Raw genomic sequence first — 21030 nt, forward strand, 5'->3', positions numbered from 1 at the left:
TCATCCTTGTGCAGGGGTCCTGGATCTCAGTCTGCTCCCGACAGCTCACACAGGTTCTGGACTACAGCAGCCGGTCACCCACAGCGCCCTCAGCACTTGCCGTCCTCTGAGTCCCTTCCAGCCCCCTTCCCTCCCATTCTGAGAACTCCTCATCCTCCCTGAGCCCATATGCCCCACTCTCCCTTTCATTCTCCCTCCTGCCTTCTCTCTTCTTGTCCAAATCCCTCCTCAGCTGATCTCTGGGAGAGGGAAGCAGACTCCGCCTGCATGTTTGCACCATCCACTCCAGGAAGCAGTTTCTGGGCATCACTTTTTCTGCCTAAGTAGGGACCCAAGCAGCCGCCTCGGAGTGCTGGTGAGAGGCAAGGAGGCAGGCAAGTCCACACAAGCAGGCGGCACGACAGCAGGGTGCAACAGTGTCACGAGGGCGTCCCTGCCAGCCCCCAGCTCCACGCTGTCTAGATCATTCCAACCCACAGCTCCAGGTAGCTACTACTTACCCACTTCACTATGATAAAACTCAGGCTCGAAGAGGTGGAGTCCTTTGTCCAAGGTCATTCAGCTCATAAGCAGAAGAGATGAGATTGAACACAGGTCTGTGTAACTCCAAAGCTTGAGGTTTTGTACCATTCCTCTGGTTCCTCACTGTCAGATACAGACGTTTAAGAGGATCCACAAAGAACCAGCATGCTCTCCCTAGAAAAATGCAAACAAATGATGGACACACATACAAATTGCCTGTGACTTCAGGAGGTTCCCAGACTCCAGGCGGGAAGATCTGCATCATCAGTTCGGCTGTCTCTCTGGAGAGCCTTATCTTGGCCGGGCCCCATCTTACCAAAGTGTACCAGGCTTGGAGCCTCCTGGAAACGTCCTGCTTGCAGCTCACAAGCCTCCTCACTCAACCTCCCCACATGCAGCCAGAGCAGAGCGAACAGCCCTCCGGCCGGTGCGGAAACGTTTGGCCCTTACACACGCCGCAGACACAAACTTCTGCAGTCAACAAATTCAGGTAGGCAAAACTACAGCTTTAGGCCGGGCGCTGTGGCTCACGCCTGTAATCCTAGCTCTTGGGAGGCCGAGGCGGGCGGATTGCTCAAGGTCAGGAGTTCAAAACCAGCCTGAGCAAGAGCGAGACCCCGTCTCTACTATAAATACAAAGAAATTAATTGGCCAACTGATATATATATAAAAAAATTAGCCGGGCATGGTGGCGCATGCCTGTAGTCCCAGCTACCCGGGAGGCTGAGGCAGAAGGATCACTGGAGCCCAGGAGTTTGAGGTTGCTGTGAGCTAGGCTGACGCCACGGCACTCACTCTAGCCTGGGCAACAAAGCGAGACTCTGTCTCAAAAAAAAAAAAAAAAAAAAACTACAGCTTTATTTTCTGTAACTCAGTGGAAAAAAATATATTTACAGCACTCTCTCCTTCTTCCTACAGATAGAACTTTTAATCTGTTCATTTTACAAAACTCTGTCATTTTCAAGTTTAAACTTAAAGTTCCAGCAGTTAGTTCCATTTCTAGGAATTTATCCTAGAAATAGACTAGCTCGAGTGGGGAAGGTGCAAGAATAATATTATTTGTTGCAGCTCTGTCTGTAACAACAGGAGACTGAAGACAACGTAAATGTTCATCACACAGAACTGGTTAAATATGTCTCTGTGCAGCCCTCCACTGGGACTCAGCACCTGCACACCGATAGAGACCCAGGCAACAATATGAAAAGTCCTCCAGGGAATATTGTTAAGTGTAAGAAGCAAGGTACAAAACTATGTGTGCTGTGTGTTACCATTGATATATGCCTGGGATATTTCTAGAATGACGCAAAAAGAAACTTAATGGTGGTGGCTCTGGGGAGAAGAAATGGGTGAGGGACAGGAGAGGGCAGAGAGTAGGACAAAATTTACTTTTCACTCTGAAGACCTTTGCATCTTTTAAAAAATGTTTTTTGAATGAGGTAAAATTCACCATTTTAAAGTATACAATTCAACGGCATTTAGTAGATTTACAGTGTTGTGCGACTATCACATCTGCCTGGTCTCGATACCCTGCCATGGTGCCCAAAGGAGACGCTGGCCCGCTGCGCGGTCAGTCCCGTGTGCAGCCCACACGCCCTGTGCGGCTGCCAGAAGAGCCGGCCTGTGCTGGGGACGGGAAGAGTTTACTGAAGGGGCAGCTGGAGAGGTGAGGGCAGGGTTCAGAGCCACAAGGGAGGCGAGGCAATGCCAGGAGCCTGTGGCAGCCAGGGAGGAACTGTCCCACCAGAGCAGAGCTGGCTGAGAGGGGCTGCCCACAGGAGCTGCTGCCCCAGGTGTGGCCGGCAGGGAAGGAGGAGGAGTAAAGTCCCAGCCTCACTTCCTGCCCACCCTCTGCTCTCCTGCCACAGCATTGGCGGCACACAACCAGAGGGCACAAGCCAGGAGCCGAGTGACGCTCACACAGGTCAGCCCTGGGGACAGAGCCAGAGGAGAGAGTGGGGAGGGAATCTGGGGGCAAACAGAGAACAACTGGCATGTTGTTTGTATTTGTTTTTCAAAATGAAATGAGCCATTGTAAAAGCTAAGCTGAAGCAGACTCCACCACTCCCTGTCCTTTTCGGCACTGTGTCCTGGCCTCAGGCTTCTTCTGAGAGGCATCTTTGGTCCTGGTGGAGCCAATCATCCCAGCAGTGACTGCTGGGTCCCGTGTGCCCATCGGCCTCTTTCACCAGCCCACCGGCTACTTCTCCTCATGTGGTCCCCAGCTCTCGGTTCACTGCCTGCTCTGAGGTGGTAGCTTCCCCGGCCTTCTTGTCCTGGTGCCCTGGAGCCATCTCTCCTCTGTGGCCTGTGCATGCAGGGCACTGTGGGGCCTTGTCACCTTCTTGACCACAGGTCTCCATTACCCTCACATCTCCACCCTGATCTGGAAGATCTGCCCAAAGGAGATCTTGTCATGACCATCCTGGGTTCTTTCTTCCCTTCGCACTCTTTATGCCCTCCCAGTTCCCAGGACCCGTGAGCATCTGAGGGGTGGGAGGGGGAGTGGGCTGCAGGAGGAAGAACTTCTCCCTCCTCTTCAGTATCTTTCCAAACATTCCACGCTTTCATCTTGACCAAGGCTTTCAAACTTAAAAGCTCATAATTTGATGTCTTTTTCTCTGATTCAGTTTCCTCTCGGGTGGGGATGTGCTGAATTGTCACTTACAGTCTCCGCCCACATGGCTCATCAGTTAGCTCATGAGCAAAGCTCTCCCCACCACCTTCTTGTGTCCAGGTGGAGCTGGCAGCCACTTTGGCCAGCCACCAGGCCATCACCCTCATGATCCAGACAGTTAAAACTAAACCCTATGAGGATGGAGATCTGCCTAAGGTCACAGGGGTGGGGGTCAGTGGAAGATTTAGGCCTTAAAGCCAGACCCCAGGCCTCCTGCCCTTTGCATCTTCAACAGTACTGGGGAGGCAGCGCTCAAGGGCCTGTGTCCTGAATTTGCTAGGAGACAGCCCTACTTTTTCTCAGTTACCTGCCTTCACCAGTCAGGGCAGCATCACCTGTGATCCAGCTGGACCCACTTCCCCTTCTTGGGGATGTCTTTTAGGAATCCCCACCAGCACCTGCTGTTGCATCCAGTGGTGTCCCCTCACCCCAAATTCATGTCCACCCAGAGGACATGAATAAGGTCAGAATGTGACCTTATTTGGAAATAAGGTCTTTGCAGATGTATTAATAATTGGTGAAGATGAGGTCATATGGAATTAGGGTGGGCCCCAGTCTAATGAATGGTGTCCTCATAAGAAGAGAAAATAGGGACGTAGAATGCTATGGGTTGAATGTGTTCCCCAAATTTCATGTGTTGGAAACTTAATCCCTAAATTAGAGATGATTAGGATCAGATAAGGTCATCAGTGTGGGGCCCCATGATGGGACCAGAGGCTGTATAAGAAGAATAAGAAAGACCTGAGCTGACAACCTCCTTCTTGCCCTCTTGCCACGCAATGCCCTCTGCCATGCTGTGATGCATGAGAAGACCCTCACCAGATGTCAGCGCCATGCTCTTGGACTTCCAGCCTCCATAGCTGTATGAAATAAATTCATTTTCTTTATAGATTTCTGAGTCTGAAGTATTCTGTTATAGCAATAGAAAATGAACTAGGATAGACACACAGAGGAAAGACAGTGTGAGGAGGCAGGCAGAGGCTGGAGTGATGCAGCTACAAGCTGAGGAACACCAAGGACTGCCAGTGGCCAGAGGCAGCTAGGAGAGAGGCAGAGCATCTCCCCCAGAGCTTTGGGGGAGAGTATGGCCTCGCTCACATCTTGACCTTGGATTTATGGCTTCAAGAACTGTGAAGAAATACATTTCTGTTGTTTCAAACCACCCCGTTTGTGGTACTCTGCCATGGCAGTCCTAGGGAATAAATGCACAGTTACTCTTAAGGGAAGATTTCTGGTATTCAGGGACAACCGCTGTCCTATGTGAATCTCCCACATCTCTTTATGGCTGCACGAAAACCTGCCACTGACACAGCTCTTTCCTTTAGCTGAACAGATAGATCCACGCTTCTACTTAGGTCTCCCTGGATAGTCACTGGATAGTTCCTAGGTCTCTTCTGTCACATCCCTTCAGTGGAAATGTGTCTGTGAATTACACTGTAGTTCTCAGTGTGGGGAATGTCTCTCTCCTTCCTGCCTGTGCGAGCAGGAGCTGTGGGGCCTTCCCAGGCTCCAGCGTCCAGTGCAGGACCTGGGGGAGGCAGACTGAGTGGATGGACGCCCTCTCCGGGCTGCGTCCAGCCCACAGCCGGTCAAGGCTACAAAGTGCAGGCAGGCAGCGCGAGCAGCCACCGCAGGATCCGGGTCTGGGTTTGTGCCACTTTTGCTCCACTGTGGCCTTTTAAAGCCAGTGAGGAGATTTTCTGGGGGCCCAGAAGCCCTGAACTTATTGGCCAAACCCCTGGCAGAACTGGAGTGAATTTGCATCAAAAAGAACACTGGCTTCATTGAAATTCTCCTCATCTTGGGTGAACAAACCACAAAGAAAAGGACAGTTTTAATTCTAAGCAACTTTACCACTGAGTAGAGGGTTTTTGTTTTTTGGTTTTTTTTGCTTTTTTTTTTAGCTTCTAAAAATAGAAAGGAAATGGGCCTCTTTGGGTCACTCTAGTCACTCCCCCTGCCTGTCCCCACTACTCGCTCAAGGCCAGCCTCTCACAGTGGGTGACGGAGCTCTTTGGGGACGCCTGAGGCAGATGCCACGCAGTTTGGGAGCTGGATACGGGTGCCCCCACAGGGACCCCAGCATGCTTGACAGCAGAGAGGTCCCACAGGACAACCGCCCGGGCATGATCCTGGAGACCACCCAAGAAAACTCGAAAACCAGGTAAGTTGGTGGTCAGGTCTCTGCACACTGAGCCTGTGGGCCAATGTCTAAACGTGACTCCACGGTGTGGACCTGGGCAAGACGTTTCTCTCAGGCTCGGTTTCTTTGCCTGGGAAATGAAGGGAAGGGTCTGGATGATCTTTAAGATGGAATAAGAACTTGTCATTTGGAGTGCTACCTTGTGTGTCTGCTCCCTGGTGTGGCCAAGAGAGGCTCAACTAAAGAATGAGTCACAGCCCAGGAGTGTGAGTTGTGGGCTGCAGTTGGATGGAGGAAGAATTCTTCAGTCAATATGACTGTTCCCTGTCTCCTCAGGGGACCTATGTCTTTCGGGGTGGGGGAGATTCAGTGACAGACAAGTTCAGGGGGAGCTAGAGGTTTTGGCTCCAGCTTGCTGTGTGACCTTGGCTAGTCCATGGCCCTCTTTGGGCTGTAGCTTCCCTGTCTGTACATGAGTACAGTGGCTGAAGTTTCCTTAAAGCCCTTCCGCTGTGTATATTCGACTAGTCTCTGATTCGGAGGAAGTGAGTTCAATTTATCTGGCACTCACCCATGTTAATCTGGCCTAGGCCCTGCCCATCCGAGGAGTGGGGGACCCTGGGAAGAAGGGACCCAGTCCCAGCCCAGACTCCCCAGCCAGGAGGCAGGGAGAAGGCCACCACACAGAGCTCCAGGGCCCAGACATCTGCGTGATCCATGCCCAGGAGGGGCAGAGGCGAAGGGGAGGAGGGGAGAGGCTTCTGACTGCGGGCACTTGAGCCAGACCGCGGATGACTGGGGCCTTGGCAGTCAGAGTGGAGACAGAGCCGAGAGCACGGGAGCAGCTTGACGGTGCAAGGCAGGAAGTTCAGGGAAGGAGAGATCTGGGGCTGGAGCGTAGAATGGGCAAGGACAGGGCCTAAATGCCAGGGTCTGTGGAAAGGGGAGAAATTGCCGTTTTTTAGTGTTTGAGCTACAGAGACCATGGCCACTGTTCTGAGGGGAGGTTTGAGAAAGAAAGATGGACGAGAAAGGGAGCAATGTTAACACTCCTCAGAGACGCAGGGCCCCTCCCTGGGATCCTGCTAAGCCAGAGCGAACTCCTGGCTTCCCAGAAGCAGGGGCTCTTCATCTGCAAGGCCTCCAAGAGCGAGAGGGCCAGGCCCTCTGTGGACGTGGACTGCACACCCCTGGAGGAAAGCTGGCCTGACTTCCTCACCCAGGGACTCATTCAGGATCTGTTCTGGGTACCACTGTACTGCTACCTCCTCTCCTCCCTGGACCACAGGCTCAGACAGCAGCAGGGCCGGGCATGCCTGCCCCATGAGGCGCTCATAGGCAGGCCTCAAAATGTGACCAGACAAGGGGCAGCCCGGCAGGAGGACAGTCCAGGCCAGAGGAGCCACTGAAAACAAAAGCAAGATCTACTGGGTCCCAAGGTTTGCCACCGCTGTGAGTGAGGGGTCGTGTGGCACTCAGGAACCCAGTGTTTGTGGAAGTCCATGGCGGGAAGGGGCAGCAGAGGGTCCTGGGTGTCCAGTAAGGCTCACAGAGTGCTGGGCTTATTTTGTAGACATCACTGAAGGGAGGTGGCCAGACCTGGGGCAGGGCCCAGCCTGCGCAGGGCAGGACTCCCTCGTGGAAGGGCAAATAAGCCCTATGGAGCAAGAGAAGGGCTGAAAACCCAGAGTTGGCATACCAGTTCCACTACTTTCTTTCTCAGTGAATTTGGATAAGTGGTTTAATCTTTCTGATCCTAATATCATCCTTTATGCAAATGAAGATGAACTTGCCTGAACTTCATTGACATTATAGAAAAGTTAGGTGAATTGTATCAATGCGTGTATTGAAATGCTTTCAGAAGCACAAGATCACACATCATGGGTGTAGTAACCCTCATGGCAACACCCTGGAACTCTCTTAGCAGCAGGCTGGAAGGCCCATGCCTTGGGTTCCAGTCCAGCCCTGGTCCTGACCTACTCTATGACCCTGGGCAAGACACATCTGAGCCTCAATTTCCCCATCTGTCAAATGGGAAAATAAACCTCTGTCAGCCTTGCAGAGTAGCTGTGAGGAAAGAACTTTGAGCCCTTGTTAAACACTGTTCTCAAATCAGAGACATAGCTCCTGCTGCTTCTGCGGTGCCACCTTTCCACCTCTCTGCTTTCCTAGGCCAACTGCAGCTAGGAAGGGCTCCACCTCAGGCCTGCCCACCTGCCCTGACCTTGAGGCCAAAGGCGGGCCTGCATTCCTTCAACAGCCTGAGGGGGACTGCCCCACCAGTGCTACAGAGGCGAGGTTGGAGGTGGAGGAAGGGGAAGGCTGAGAGCCAGGGGAGAGCTTGCACCCTGGCCTGACCCACATGAATTCCCTTTTGTGCCACACCAGTTGCAGAGCTAGAGCCAGTGGTGTGGGCAGTTGTCTGGAGATTGCCACCAGGCCAGGGCCAGGAGAGGCAGCACTTGCTGGGATCTGGGTCTAGCACTGCTCTGCTGCTTGTATCCGGCTCCCTTTGCCATGCCACCCATCAAGGAGTGTCCAGGAGAAGCACCAGTGCCCCTGAGCCTGAAGAAGCCTATTAGGGAGGAAGGAACCTGAGAGGCATCCCATTCATCCTGGAATTGAAAGGTTGTAGATGCCCAGGATCTCTGGCAGGGGGCATTGTGCTGACCAAGGTGTGGTTGTGGAGGAGCTACAGGTGGCCATCAGGCTGGTGGGGTAGTGGCCAGGCTAACCCCTGGGTCTAGCGAGACTGACGAGGCCAGACCAAGGCAGCCAGGCACATGGGGCTGCCAAGGCCAGAAGAGGAGGCCGAGGGAGCCCCAGGAGGTGTGGGAGCAGCAGGAGCCTGGGCAGAGTTTGGTCTGGGGGAGGCGAATCTGGCAGTGATGAATACAGGCAGCATTAGGGGTGGGCTGGAGACAGGAGTCCCAGGGGTCCTGTCTGGCCCAGGGAAGGATGACAGGCTCTGAATTAACCACCCTCACCGTGGGTTCCCAGCTGTCTCTCCAAGTGCCGCCTGCCCAGAGACTGCATACAGAAAGGAGCCCCCTCAGAGCCAGCGATGTGGGACAGTCACAGCAGGCTGCTACAAGCCCCATGAGCAAGGCCGTTCTCATTGACAAACCTTTCCAAAGATGACAGGAGGTGAGCTCCCCATCTCTGGAGTGTGCTAGCCTAGGAAGAATGACCATAATGTGAATGTTGCTGGAATAAAAACAATATGGAGGGAACATAATCAATACTCTGAATTATATACTTAAAAATGGCAAATTTTATGCTGTATACATTTTACCACAATAAAAAAGTCCAGTCTACTTGGTTACAACATTCACATATATTATCAATCTGCTCTGACTTGAATATCTCCAGGGAAAGGGGACTTGCTACAAAGGCACGGCTTCATCCAGGGACAGTAGTGGCAGAAGAAAGTCCTATCTCACACTGGGTTCTGTGAGAGACTCCTGGTCTCAGCCTTCCTCAGATCAACTGGCTCCTTGCAAAGGGGCCTGTGAGGGCCACTAGAGAACAAATACATGTATTGCAAATATTTTCTCCCAGCTTTTGGGTTATCTTAGTGGGTTATCTTTCTTAGTGGTGTCTTTTGATGAGCAAATATTTTTTATTTAATAAAGTCCAAATTACCTAATTTTTTAATTCTATGGTTGGTACTACTATACCCTCTCTAAGAAAACTTTGCTATTCCAAGGTCATAAATATATTTCCTTACGTGTTCTACTAGAAGCTTTATAGTTTCAGCTTTTACGTTTAGGTCTATGATCCATTTTGAATTAGAATTTTCTTTTTTCCACATATTTATCCAGTTGTTCAAGTGCCACTTGTTGAACATGATTTTTTCCCCACATTAAATTGCCTTGGCTCCTTTGTCAAAAATTTACCACATATGTATGGGCCTTCTTCTGTCTTTATATCAATAACCATACTGTCTTCATAACTATAGCTTTATACTAAGTCTTGAAATCAGGTAGTGTTGGTCTTCCAACTTTGTGGATTTCTTTCCCCCAAGATAGTTTTGGCTATCCTAGGTATAGCAGGCAACCTCTAAGATGCTTCCCAGTGATTCTTGCCTTCTGGATTCTTGTGTAATCCTACCTTAGAATGTGGGCTAGATCTAGTGATTCATTTCTAACATAGAATGTGGCAAAAGTGATGGGATTTTACTTCAGAGATTAGTTTTTAAAAAGATTGTGCATTTTTTTGTGATTGTTTCCTCTCAGTTTCTTACTTGCTCACTCTGAGAGAGAGGCCTTGTTGGAAGGGCCTGAGGGATACCTCTGGCCAACATTCAGAGAGGAATGGAGGCCCTCAGCCCACAACCCACAGGGAACTGGATCTGCCACCAACCACATGAGTGAGCTTGAAAGCACATCCTCCCCCACTGAGCCTTCAGCCCTGGCTGGCAGTTTGACTGTAACCCCATGAGATACTTTGAGTCTGAGCTAGGCCACACCTAGATTCCCAACCCACAGAAACAGTGAGATAATAAATGTTTGTTTTTTTAAGTCACTACATTTTGAGATATTTGTTATGTAAACATAGATTACTAATATACTAGATCCTTTGGATTTACATGTAAAATTTAGAATCATTTTGTCAATTTCTACAAAAAAGACTGAAATTTTGACTGGGAATGAATTGACTATGTATTTAAAATTGGGGTGAATCTTCTGATCCATGAACATGGTATGTATTTCCATTTATTTAGGGTTTTTGATATCTCTAAACTATGATTATAGTTTTTAGTATAGATGTCTTGCACATTTTTTCTTAAATTTATTCCAAAAATTATGTTTTTGTTGCTATGTAAATTGTATTATTAGTTTAATTTTTCCATCATTTTTTGTTAGTATAAATACAATTGTTTTTTAAATATTGACCTTATATCCTGTGGTCTTACTAAATTCACTTATTAGTTTTAGTACTTTTTTGGGTAGATTCCCCTAGGATTTTATGTACACAATTTTGTTATCTATTAATACAATTTTACTTCTTCCTTTCCAGTCATTTTTCCTTTTAATTCTTGCCTTATTGTATTGTCTAGGACCTCCAATATAATGTTGAATAGAGACAGTAAGAGTGGATACCCTTGGCTTGTTACCAATATGTTCAGCATCTCCAGTGATCTTCATTCCTTCCTATAGACTCATGTTTCCATTTGGTACAAGTCCCTTCAGCCCAAATAAATTCCTGTAACATTTCTTGTGATGAAGGTGTTCTAATTATGTATTGTTGATTAACAAATCACTCAAAAACATAGTACCTTCAACCAACAACGACCATTTATTGTTGTTCACAGTTTCTATGAGCCAGTAGTTCAGGAGGAACTTGGCTTAGTGGTTCTGACTCAGGGTCTCATGAGGTTACAGCCACACTGTCTGCCAGCATGACAGCCATCTGCAGCAAGAGGACCTGCTTTCAACCTCACCCACGCAGTTGTTGGCAGGCCTCTGTTTCTCACTGGCTGTATTAATTCCCCATTGCCACTATAAAAAATTACCACAAACTCGGTGGCTTAAGACAATAGAAATTTATTCTTCCACAGTTCTGGGGGGTAGAACTTCAAAATTGGTTTCACTGTACTAAAATCGAAGTGTCAGTAGGACTGTGCTTCCTCCAGAGGCTCTAGGGCAGAGTCTGTTCCTTGACTCTTCCAGCTTCTGCTGCCACCAGCATCCCACACGGCTTGTATTTGTGTCACTCCAATCTGCCTCTGTGGTCACATTGTCTTCTCTTTTACGTATATTGTATCTCTCTACTTTCTCTTGTAAGAACACATGTGATTGCATTTGGGGTCCACTTGGATAATATAGGATAATCTCTCTATTTCAGGATCCTTAGTTCACATCCGAAAAATCTGCACAATCCTTTTTTGTGTTGCCATATAAAGTAATATTAACAGGTTTCAGAAATTAGGATGTGGATAACTTTGGGGGAACATTTTCAATTTATCATTCTGCTATTGACCAGATATCTTAGTTCTTCACCAGTGGGCCTCTCCATAAGCTACTTGAGTATTCTCATGACATGCAGCTGGTGGCTGAGGCTAGGGCCATCTCAAAGTCCTCTTTACTCACATGTCTTGTGCCTGAAATGGGAAGACTCAATAGGCTATCAAGTGGAAACTGTATCACTTTTTATGACTTAGCCTTGGAAGCCATATAATGTTACTTTCCATATGTTGTATTTGGTAGATGCCACTCAGTAAGGCCAGCCCATATTCAAAAAGAGGGGAGTTAAACTCCACCTCTTGATGGGAGGAGTGTTATAGAATTTGCAGACAAACTTTCAAGATTTCAGGCTCTCAAACAGCAGTTTCCTGGTAAGAAATCCTCACATCTTTCATTTAACAAAAATGTCATTATTTTGCTTTGGTTTTCAAGGCTATATTCACTGGGAAAGAATTCTTGCTTGGCCATATACTTATTTTAGCACTTTAAAAAGATATAGTTCCAATACCTTTTGGTCTTCATTGTTTCCTATGAAGAGTCAGTCATCACTGCTACCATCGCTTCCTTTCACGTAATGTGTCCTCCCCACTCTCCCCACTCACTCCTGCTTTGGTTGCTTTTAAAATACTATTTTTATCTTTGGTTTTCAGTGGTTTGACTATGATGGATTTAAGAGTGGTTTTCTTTTTCAATCCAGCTTATGTTCAGTGATCTTATGTAATTTCCAGGTTTTCAATATGTAATTTGTAGGTTGATGTTTTTCACCAAATTTGAAAAAAAATTAGACATTATATCTTTAAATATTTTTTTGGCCCCATTCTCTCTTTGTTCTTCTCAGGGACTTCAATTAAACATATGTTAGACCATTTGATATTGTCTCACAGATCACTGAGTCTCTGTTCATTTTTAAAAAATATAACAATTATATTGAGATATAGGCCAGGCACAGTGGCTCACGCCTATAATACTAGCACTCTGGGAGGCTGAGGCAGGTGGATCATTTGAACTCAGGAGTTCGAGACCAGCCTGAGCAAGATCGAGCCCCCATCTCTACTAAAAAAAATGGAAAGAAATTAGCAGACAACTAAAAACATATAGAAAAAATTAGCCAGGCATGGTGGCATGTGCCTGTAGTCCCAGCTACTCAGGAGGCTGAGGCAGGAGGATCACTTGAGCCCAGGAGTTTGAGGTTGCTGTGAGCTAGGCTGACGCCACGGCACTCTAGGCCAGACAAAAGAGTGAGACTCTTTCTCAAAAAACAAACCAAAACAGTTATATACTGAGATATAATTCACATACCATAAAATTTACCCATTTCAAGTATACAACGACAGGCAATAATGAATGCTGGTGAGGATGTGGAAAAAGGGAAATGCTCACACATTGTTAGTGAGAGTGTAAATCGGTGCAACCACTATGATGGACAGTACGGATGTTCCTCATAAAACTACCATATGACCCAGAAATCCCTCAAAGGAGGAGAATTCAGCATATCGAAAAGATATCTGTACTGCCATGTTTATTGCAGCACTATTGGCAATAGCCAGGATTTGGAATCAACCTAATTGTCCATCAACAGACGAATGAATAAAGAAATTGTGGTACATATACACAATGAAACATTAGATAGGCACAAAAATAATGAAATACTGCCATTTGCAACAACTAGTTCCAATGGATGGAACTAGAAAACATCATGTTAAATAAAATAAGCCAAGCACAGAAAGACAAATCTCACATATTCTTACTTGTATGTGGGAGCTAAATATTAAAAACCATTGGTCTCACAACGATGGTTGCCAGAGGTTGGGAAGGGCAGTGGGGAGGGGGGGATAAAGTGGGGATAGTTAATCAGCACAAAAATATAGTTAGTGAGATAGAATGAACAATATTTGATAGCACAACAAAGGAACTATAATCAATAATGAGGACATACTTTAAAATCACTAAAAGTGTGGAATTAGAATGTTCCTAACATAAAGAAATGATACCTGCCTGAAGTGAGGAAAATCCTAGTCACTCTGACTTGATTAATTCATATTGTATGCCTGTATCAAAATATCACACGTACCTTATAAAGATATATAACTATTATGCACCCATAATAATTAAAAATAAAATTAAAAATTTTTAACAATAAAGTATATAACTGAAGGTTTTTAGTATAGTTACAGAGTTAGGCAATCATCATCACAACCAATTTTAGGACATTTTCATCATTCCCAAAGGAGACCCTATATTCATTCATTAGTAGTCATTTCCTATTTCTCCTCAATCCCCCGAGCCCTAGGAAACCACTAATCTACTTTTCTCTATATAGATTTTCTTTTTCCAGACATTTCATTTAAATGGGGTGATATAATATATGATCTATTGTGACTGGCTTCTTTCCCTTAACATAATGTTTTCAAGATTCATCCATGTTACATGAAAACTGAGACATACTGTAATATGAAGCATGTATCAGTACTTCATTCCTTTTATGGCTGAATAATATTTCATTATATGGATATACCACATTTTATTTACACATTCATCAGTTGATGGGTTGTTTTCATTTTGGGGGTATTATGAATAGTGCTGCTGTGAACATTTACATGCAAGTATTTGTGTGGACTGTTTTCATTTCTCTTGGGTTTACCTAGGAGTGGAATTGTGGGTCATATAGTAACCCTATACATAACATTTTGAGGAACTCCCAGCTTGTTTTCTAAAGTATCTACATTCCCATCAGCAGTGAATGAGGGTTCCAATTTCTCTACATCCTAACCAATGCTGCGATTATCTTTTTTATTACAATCTCCTAACAGGTGTGAGGTGTTATCTTATTGTGGTTTTGATTTGCATTTCCTGATGGCTAATGATGTGTAACATTTTTCTTTTTTTTTTTTTTTTGAGACAGAGTCTCACTCTGTTGCCCACACTAGAGTGCCATGTCATCAGCGTAGCTCACAGCAACCTCAAAGTCCTGGGCTCAAGTGATTCTCCTGCCTCAGCCTCCTGAGTAGCTGGGACTACAGGTGTACGCCACCACGCCTGGCTAATTTTTTCTACTTTCTTTTTTAGTTGCCTGGCTAATGTCTTTCTGTTTTTAGTAGAAACGGGGTCTTACTGTTACGGAGGCTGGTCTCAAATTCCTGACCTCAAGTGGTCCTCTGGCCTTGGCCTCCTAGAGTGCTAGGATTACAGGTGTGAGCCACCACGCCAGGCCTCAGCATTTTTCAATGTTCTTGTTGTCCATTTGCATGTCTTCTTTGGAGACATGTCTATTTAAATCCTTTGTCCAGTTTTAATTGGATTCTTTGTCTTATTATTGAGTTTTAAGAGTTCTTTATACATTATACAATTCCTTTATTGCATATATGATTTGCAAATATCTTTTTCCATTCTGTGTGTTAACTTTTCACTTTGTTGATGGTTTCCCTTGAAGAAAAACAAGTTTTAATTTTGATGAAGTCCAATATATCCGTTTTGCTGTGGTTGTTGTTTGTGTTTTTGGTGTCATATCTAAGATATATCTTTGCCTAACATAAAGTCACAAAGATTTACCCATTTTTTTCTCCTAGTATTTTTATAGTTTTAGCTCTTACATTTATATTTTTGATAAATTTGAGTTAATTTTGTGTATGGTGTGTGGAAGGAGTCCAACTTCATTTTTTTTTTTTTTTTTTTTTGAGACAGAGTCTCGCTTTGTTGCCCAGGCTAGAGTGAGTGCCGTGGCGTCAGCCTAGCTCACAGCAACCTCAAACTCCTGGGCTCAAGCAATCCTCCTGCCTCAGCCTCCCTGGTAGCTGGGACTACAGGCATGTGCCACCATGCCCGGCTAATTTTATATATATATATCAGTTGGCCAATTGATTTCTTTCTATTTATAGTAGAGACGGGGTCTCGCTCTTGCTCAGGCTGGTTTTGAACTCCTGACCTATGAGCAATCCGCCCGCCTCGGCCTCCCAAGAGCTAGGATTACAGGCGTGAGCCACAGCGCCCGGCCTCCAACTTCATTTTTTAAAAAATTTTTTGTACGTGGATATTCATTAGTCCCAACACAATTTGTTGAAAAGATTATTCCCATTGGATTGTATTGTTGAAATACAATTCACTATAAATTTACTGTAATACCCTTGTTGAAAATCAATTCACTGTAAATTTACTGTAAATGTGAATTTGATTTCTGTATTCTTAATTCCATTCTAATTATCTATATGTCTATCCTAAGCAAGTACCTCATTGCCTTGATTACTGCAGTTTTTCAATCTGTTTTAAAATCAGAAAGTGTAAATTCTCCAACTTTGTTCTTTTTCAAGATTGTTTTGGCTTTTCTAGGTCTCTTGAATTTTCATATAAATTTTAGCACTAGCTTGTCAATTTCTGCAAAGAAGCCAGCTGGGATTTTGATGGGAGTTGTGTTGACCTGTGGATGAATTTTAGAGTATTACCATCTCAGCAATGTTCAGTCTGTTGATCCTGAGATGTTTTCTTATTTACTCAGGTATTCCTTAATTTCCTTCAAGAATGTTTTGTGCTATTCAATTTAAAAATATTTTTTCTCTCTACACTTTGAATTGAATAATTTCTATACTTTATTTTCAAGTTCACTAACATTTTTTTCAGTTTCTAATCTGCTGTTAAGCCCATCTGGTGATTTTTTCATGTTAGAGATTGTATTTTTCTTATATTTTCCATTTTCATGTGGAGATTCTCCATCTGTTCATCAATTAGCTCTAATTTTCCCTTATATTCTTAAACATGTATTAATAGCTTACCTTGTATACATAGATTACCTTGTATGCTTATTCCCACATCTGTCTCATATCAGGGTTTGTTTCTATTGACTGCTTTTTTTCTTGATCTTGGCTCACATTTTCCTACTTTTTCAGATGTTTACTCATTCTTCCTTGTATGCTGGATATCCTGAAAGATATGTTGAACGGAGTCAATAGTATGTTGGTATAAATAATTTAAATACACATGCATATGAAACTAGTGGCTTAGCCACAGTGCTCTGCCTTTCTAGTCTATTGTTCCCTAGGAAATCTTGTGTTGTAGAAGTGTGTGGTGAGGTGCCAGGGACCTCGCAGAGCCTTGCCCAGTTTTAGGTGGTGCATATCATGGTTAAGAACATGAAGTCTGAAGTCAGAGTGCTTAGATTTGAATCTCAACTGTCCCCATTACTAGCTGTATAAACGTCAGCAAGTTATCTCATCCTTTTATACTTCCATTTCCTCATAAAATGGGGGTTATAATTCAGTACCTACTTGATAGGATTGTTGAGATAATTAAATGAGTTAATACATATAGAGCAACTGGAACACACTAAATGCCAAAGTGAAATAAATTTCCCCAGAAGACCATCCTCCTGCTGCTCTGTGCCCTCACGCATGGCCCCTTTCCCTGCTATGTGCAGAGATGCCTCTCACGTGAACAGGACATGTGTATGTTTCTGTTCTTCATCCCCCTCTTTAGACCCTGGGCTCCTCCAGGGCAGGGACCAAGTCTGTGAGCAGAATCAGCCCACTGTAGGACACAGGGCCTTCATTGGTGGAAGCCTCCCCCCAGCTTCACCCCACCCCCACCTCGTGAAGTTTCTCTGGAGCCTGAGCAATAGGCAGCGTTCATCCTTCTTCTAGTGTCCCTAGAAGAAAGGAGGAGAATCATCTATCATTAGACTAGGATGTAGAGGCCATCTCATCCACCACCCCATTTCACAGATGGGGTAACTGAGGCCCTAATAGGAGAAGGAGTGTGCCCAAACTCACACTTGTGGTACTGCAAATAAAAATGGCGAGTGATGGTGAGATAGTGATTTTCTAGTAGTCTCCACTTGGGGATTGAATTATGTCATCTCTGAGCTTTATACTGCCTTCCCCATGATGCTCAAAACCACCAGTTGGCAGTTCTCTGTGCTTGTCATCAATACAACATAAGAAAATGCCTTAATTATGATTTAATATATGCATGTTACTTATATACAACAGTTTTCAAAAGTGTCTGATGATGAATGGTGGGAGAAGGGAGTTTAGAAGACCCTGAGATGCCTCACTCTCTGCATCTCCCCATCCCTGTTCAGGTCCCACCCCACCCTAATCACCCAAAAGGCCTGAGGCTATTGGGAATGGCTGGTTGGTTAAAAGCATAAACTCTGGAGCCCAATTCCTGAGTTTATATCCTGACTCTGCTAACCAAAAGACCTTGGACAATTTCGGTTATCTCTGTACCTGTTTCCTCATCTGTAAAGTGGGGATGGTGATAGCACCTCATTGGACTGTTATGGGGATTGGACATGTTAATATACGTGTAAAGTATACATTTATGTATACTTTGACCATATATATAAATGGAACATATATATAAATGGAAATGTGTGCGTGGAACATTCCCTGGCACACGGTAGGTGCTAGGTATGTGTTAATTACTAGCTAGTACTATTAATATTATTCTCATCTGGCTTCCCCCCTCGGGCCTGGGAGCCTCACAACCACCAACCTTGAAGAGTTGTCGGTACCTGGTGCAGCAGAATTTCAGCCTAGGCCCCTAGGTGACCAATCTCAAATAGAAAATTGGAAGCCCTTTTATCTGTGACATCGAAGGAAATGGAGTCCCAGAGAGAACCAGGGACTTGCCCAAGGTCACACAACAGAGACAGGGCCTGGGTGAAAAGCCAGATGTCCCATTGCCCAGAGAATTTTGTTCTGGGTATGACCAAACTGCTTGCAGAGTCCTTCTGGTCTTTGCAGTGGGAATTGATATCTGACACACTTATCTCCATACAGCAAGCTGTTGGAGTTGGCTTGGCAGGGCTGGACACTCTGGGCACTGCCAACTGGGCTAAAAGTGAGCTGGCTGGCTGTATCGCCCCACCCGCCAAGGCAGGAGCCAGGCAGGATGAGCCTGTTGGGGTGGAAGGCTCTTAGTAAACACACACTTGTGTAGGCCTTGGACTGGAGTTTCTGTCAGTCAAGGGTTCTGGATACCTGCTCCAAATATGTTCTTTCTGGTGGATTCTGGGGGGATATGTCTTAAACATATCCCTGCTCTGCCCACACCCTTTCTGAAAGAGTATGAGTAGTCCTGAGCAGATCTCTGCCTCAGCCCAAGTCCCTACCCCTGTGAGCTGGGGGACGAAGGCTGGGGATGGCCCACAGCCTGGGTCTGTCACCTAGGCTTTGGCTCCTGTCTGCACCAGCCTGCCCTACTGCCCCATCACCTGGGGCACCTGTCCTCTGCCTCACATGAAGTAGCCAGACCTTCACCCCTTATCAGCTCTCTCGCTTTAACTTCACTGTGTCCTCCCCAGGCCTGGGCAGGTGGCCCACAGTGAATGCCTCTTTGTTAACTGAGCATCGGTCCCATCATCTCTAAGCCTCTGAGGCTGGGACCCAGTCCATTCCGCTCACCCTACCCCACGGCCCACGCAGCGCCTGGCACAGAGGAGGTGCTAGGTCAGTATGCACAGATGGAAGGAGGATCCTGGTGGAGCAGTCAGTCACTGGGGCAGGGAGAGATCATTTCCAACTCTGGGAATGAGGATTTAATTAATAGTTTTATTTAATGGCAGACAATTATGGTTTTTTTTTTTAAAGCAATACCCAAACTCTAAATACTATGTGCCCTGAGAAGAGATCATACAGGGCAGCTCCGAGAAGAAGTGTGAGCGCCGAGGCCCCTCCCAGAGGGCTCCCCACAGGAGGAGTCTCTGCCAGGGCAGGTCTGCTGGCGGGCCTTGTGGAAGGATGGCAAGGGAAAGTTACACATTTCCCAAGCCCTCCTGATCCTGGAGTGAGCCACATGCTGGCTTTCTAACTGTTGAGGTTGGAAAACCTCATCAATTTGGAAACTCTATATCCAGAGTGGCCATTGAGCTGCCCACAGGGCCAAGAGATCTGGGCATGTGGCTCCTGCTAGCCTTGAGGTGGGGGCATTTCTACTGCCTCCCCCAACCATGTCAAGCACCGGTGCCAACTCCCATCTTTAACATCATTGCTCAGCCCTCACCAGGACAGAGGGACAAGGAGAAAGACAATTCCATCTTAAGCTCTTCAGACAGGGGAGAGGTCTGAACTAGGGTTGGATTGTTAATGTATAGCATGGGCTTCTGGAGTCCCACGGGAACCTGAAATAGCAAGAGAGCATCTGGGTGCAGAAGTACATTGATGGGTGGTGGTGGTGAGGGGATGGCTTCCAGCAGGTTCTCAAAAGGGCTCCTTTCCCATCAGAGACTCAAGACTATCCATGGGAAAGGATCGCTGGGAAAAGAGGCCTTTATGGAAGTGGACTTTGGTCAGAGCCAGCTTAAACCTGGGTTTAAAATGCTGGCTCTCCTGAGCAAGAGCGAGACCCCGTCTCTACTATAAATAGAAAGAAATTAATTGGCCAACTGATATATATATATAAAACTAGCCGGGCATGGTGGCGCATGCCTGTAGTCCCAGCTACTTGGGAGGCTGAGGCAGGAGGATTGCTTGAGCCCAGGAGTTTGAGGTTGCTGTGAGCTAGGCTGACGCCACGGCACTCACTCTAGCCTAGGCAACAAAGCGAGACTCTGTCTCAAAAAAAAAAAAAAAAAAAATGCTGGCTCTGGCTCTTGCTGGCTGAGTAACACGAGCAAGTCCAGAGCTCTCTGGGCCTCCATTGCCCCTTCTGGAAAATGCCACTGTGAATAAAATCTACATTGTAGGGCCATGGAGAGAATGCAAGGACCAAGTACATAAAGTAGAATTCTCTTGAAGCTGGGGTGCTGGCACTGACCTACCAGCTCAGTAGCAATCTGACGGTCGTTTGCCATCTCCCTAGGTGGAGGGCCTTCAAACAAACCCTTAACCCCATTGCTGCCTGACCTCTTGGCCTCAAAATTGGGGCTTAAAATGTCCCCCAACACCATCTAGGGCTGCCTCCATTTTCTCACATCATCCAACCCCCACTCACTCCAGAGGCAGCAGAGGATTTGGGAGTTGCAGCTCGAGGTGGTAATTAAAGGTGAAAAGGATGAGTGAGTTCCCCAAGGGGGAAAGGGGCTTGAGAGGTGGGCAGAGCACCACCAAGGACCCCAGGGAGCTCTGGGGGAGTCTCCCCAGGGGAGGCAGGACAGCATGGTGGGTGGGGAGGGGCTCTCCAGGGAGCAGGAAGGTGCTGCTGCCACAAACCTGCTAGTTCCTGGAGTGGCAGAGGAGGTGGGGTGAGAACACTAGAGGCAGAGGACAAAGTTCAGGGATATCCATTACCATGGAATAGGGGCTCTCCAGAGGTAGGATGGGGAAGAGGTGAAGTGGCAGGTTGAGTTTTATGATGCAAATAATGGGTAAACCTAGAGTGCGTGGTATCCTGGCTTCAGAGCCAGCTGTAGACCTGGGTTTAAAATGCTGGTTCCACCTCTTGCTGGCTGAGTAACTTGAGCAAGTCCAGAGCTCTCTGGGCCTCCATAGTCTCTTCTGGAAAATGCCACCGTGAATAAAATCTACATTGCAGGGCCATGGAGAGGATGCAAGCACCAAATACATAAAGCACTTGACATAGTGTATACACTTAGTAAAGAAAAGTAAAAAACAGAAGAAAACAACAAAGTCAACCTTCCCACCTAACCCTGGGGCCCAGTGGCAGGAGAAATGTCCTCCAAGGCTCTTCGAAGGATGACAGCCAACAGACCGACTCTCCACCTGCACGGGCAGGTGCCTCTCCTGACACCCGCCCTGTTGTGTAAGAGCTGCGCAGGTGGGGAGCTGGGGCCT

At 46.3% G+C, this 21030-nt stretch overlaps 1 protein-coding gene across 1 annotated transcript in view; it reads left to right on the top strand.

The window, feature by feature from the left end:
• Window positions 1-5094: 5094 nt before the first annotated feature.
• Window positions 5095-21030, top strand: part of ACSBG1 (acyl-CoA synthetase bubblegum family member 1) — a 61023-nt gene continuing 45087 nt past the window's right edge. The window contains exon 1 of the mRNA XM_020286108.2: window positions 5095-5360. Coding sequence (XP_020141697.1) covers window positions 5230-5360 — 131 coding nt within the window. The 5' untranslated portion in view covers window positions 5095-5229. The remainder of the gene's footprint in view (window positions 5361-21030) is intronic.

The sequence above is a fragment of the Microcebus murinus genome, chromosome 6 (assembly GCF_040939455.1).
Source record: "Microcebus murinus isolate Inina chromosome 6, M.murinus_Inina_mat1.0, whole genome shotgun sequence".
In the NCBI taxonomy this organism is placed as follows: domain Eukaryota; kingdom Metazoa; phylum Chordata; class Mammalia; order Primates; family Cheirogaleidae; genus Microcebus; species Microcebus murinus.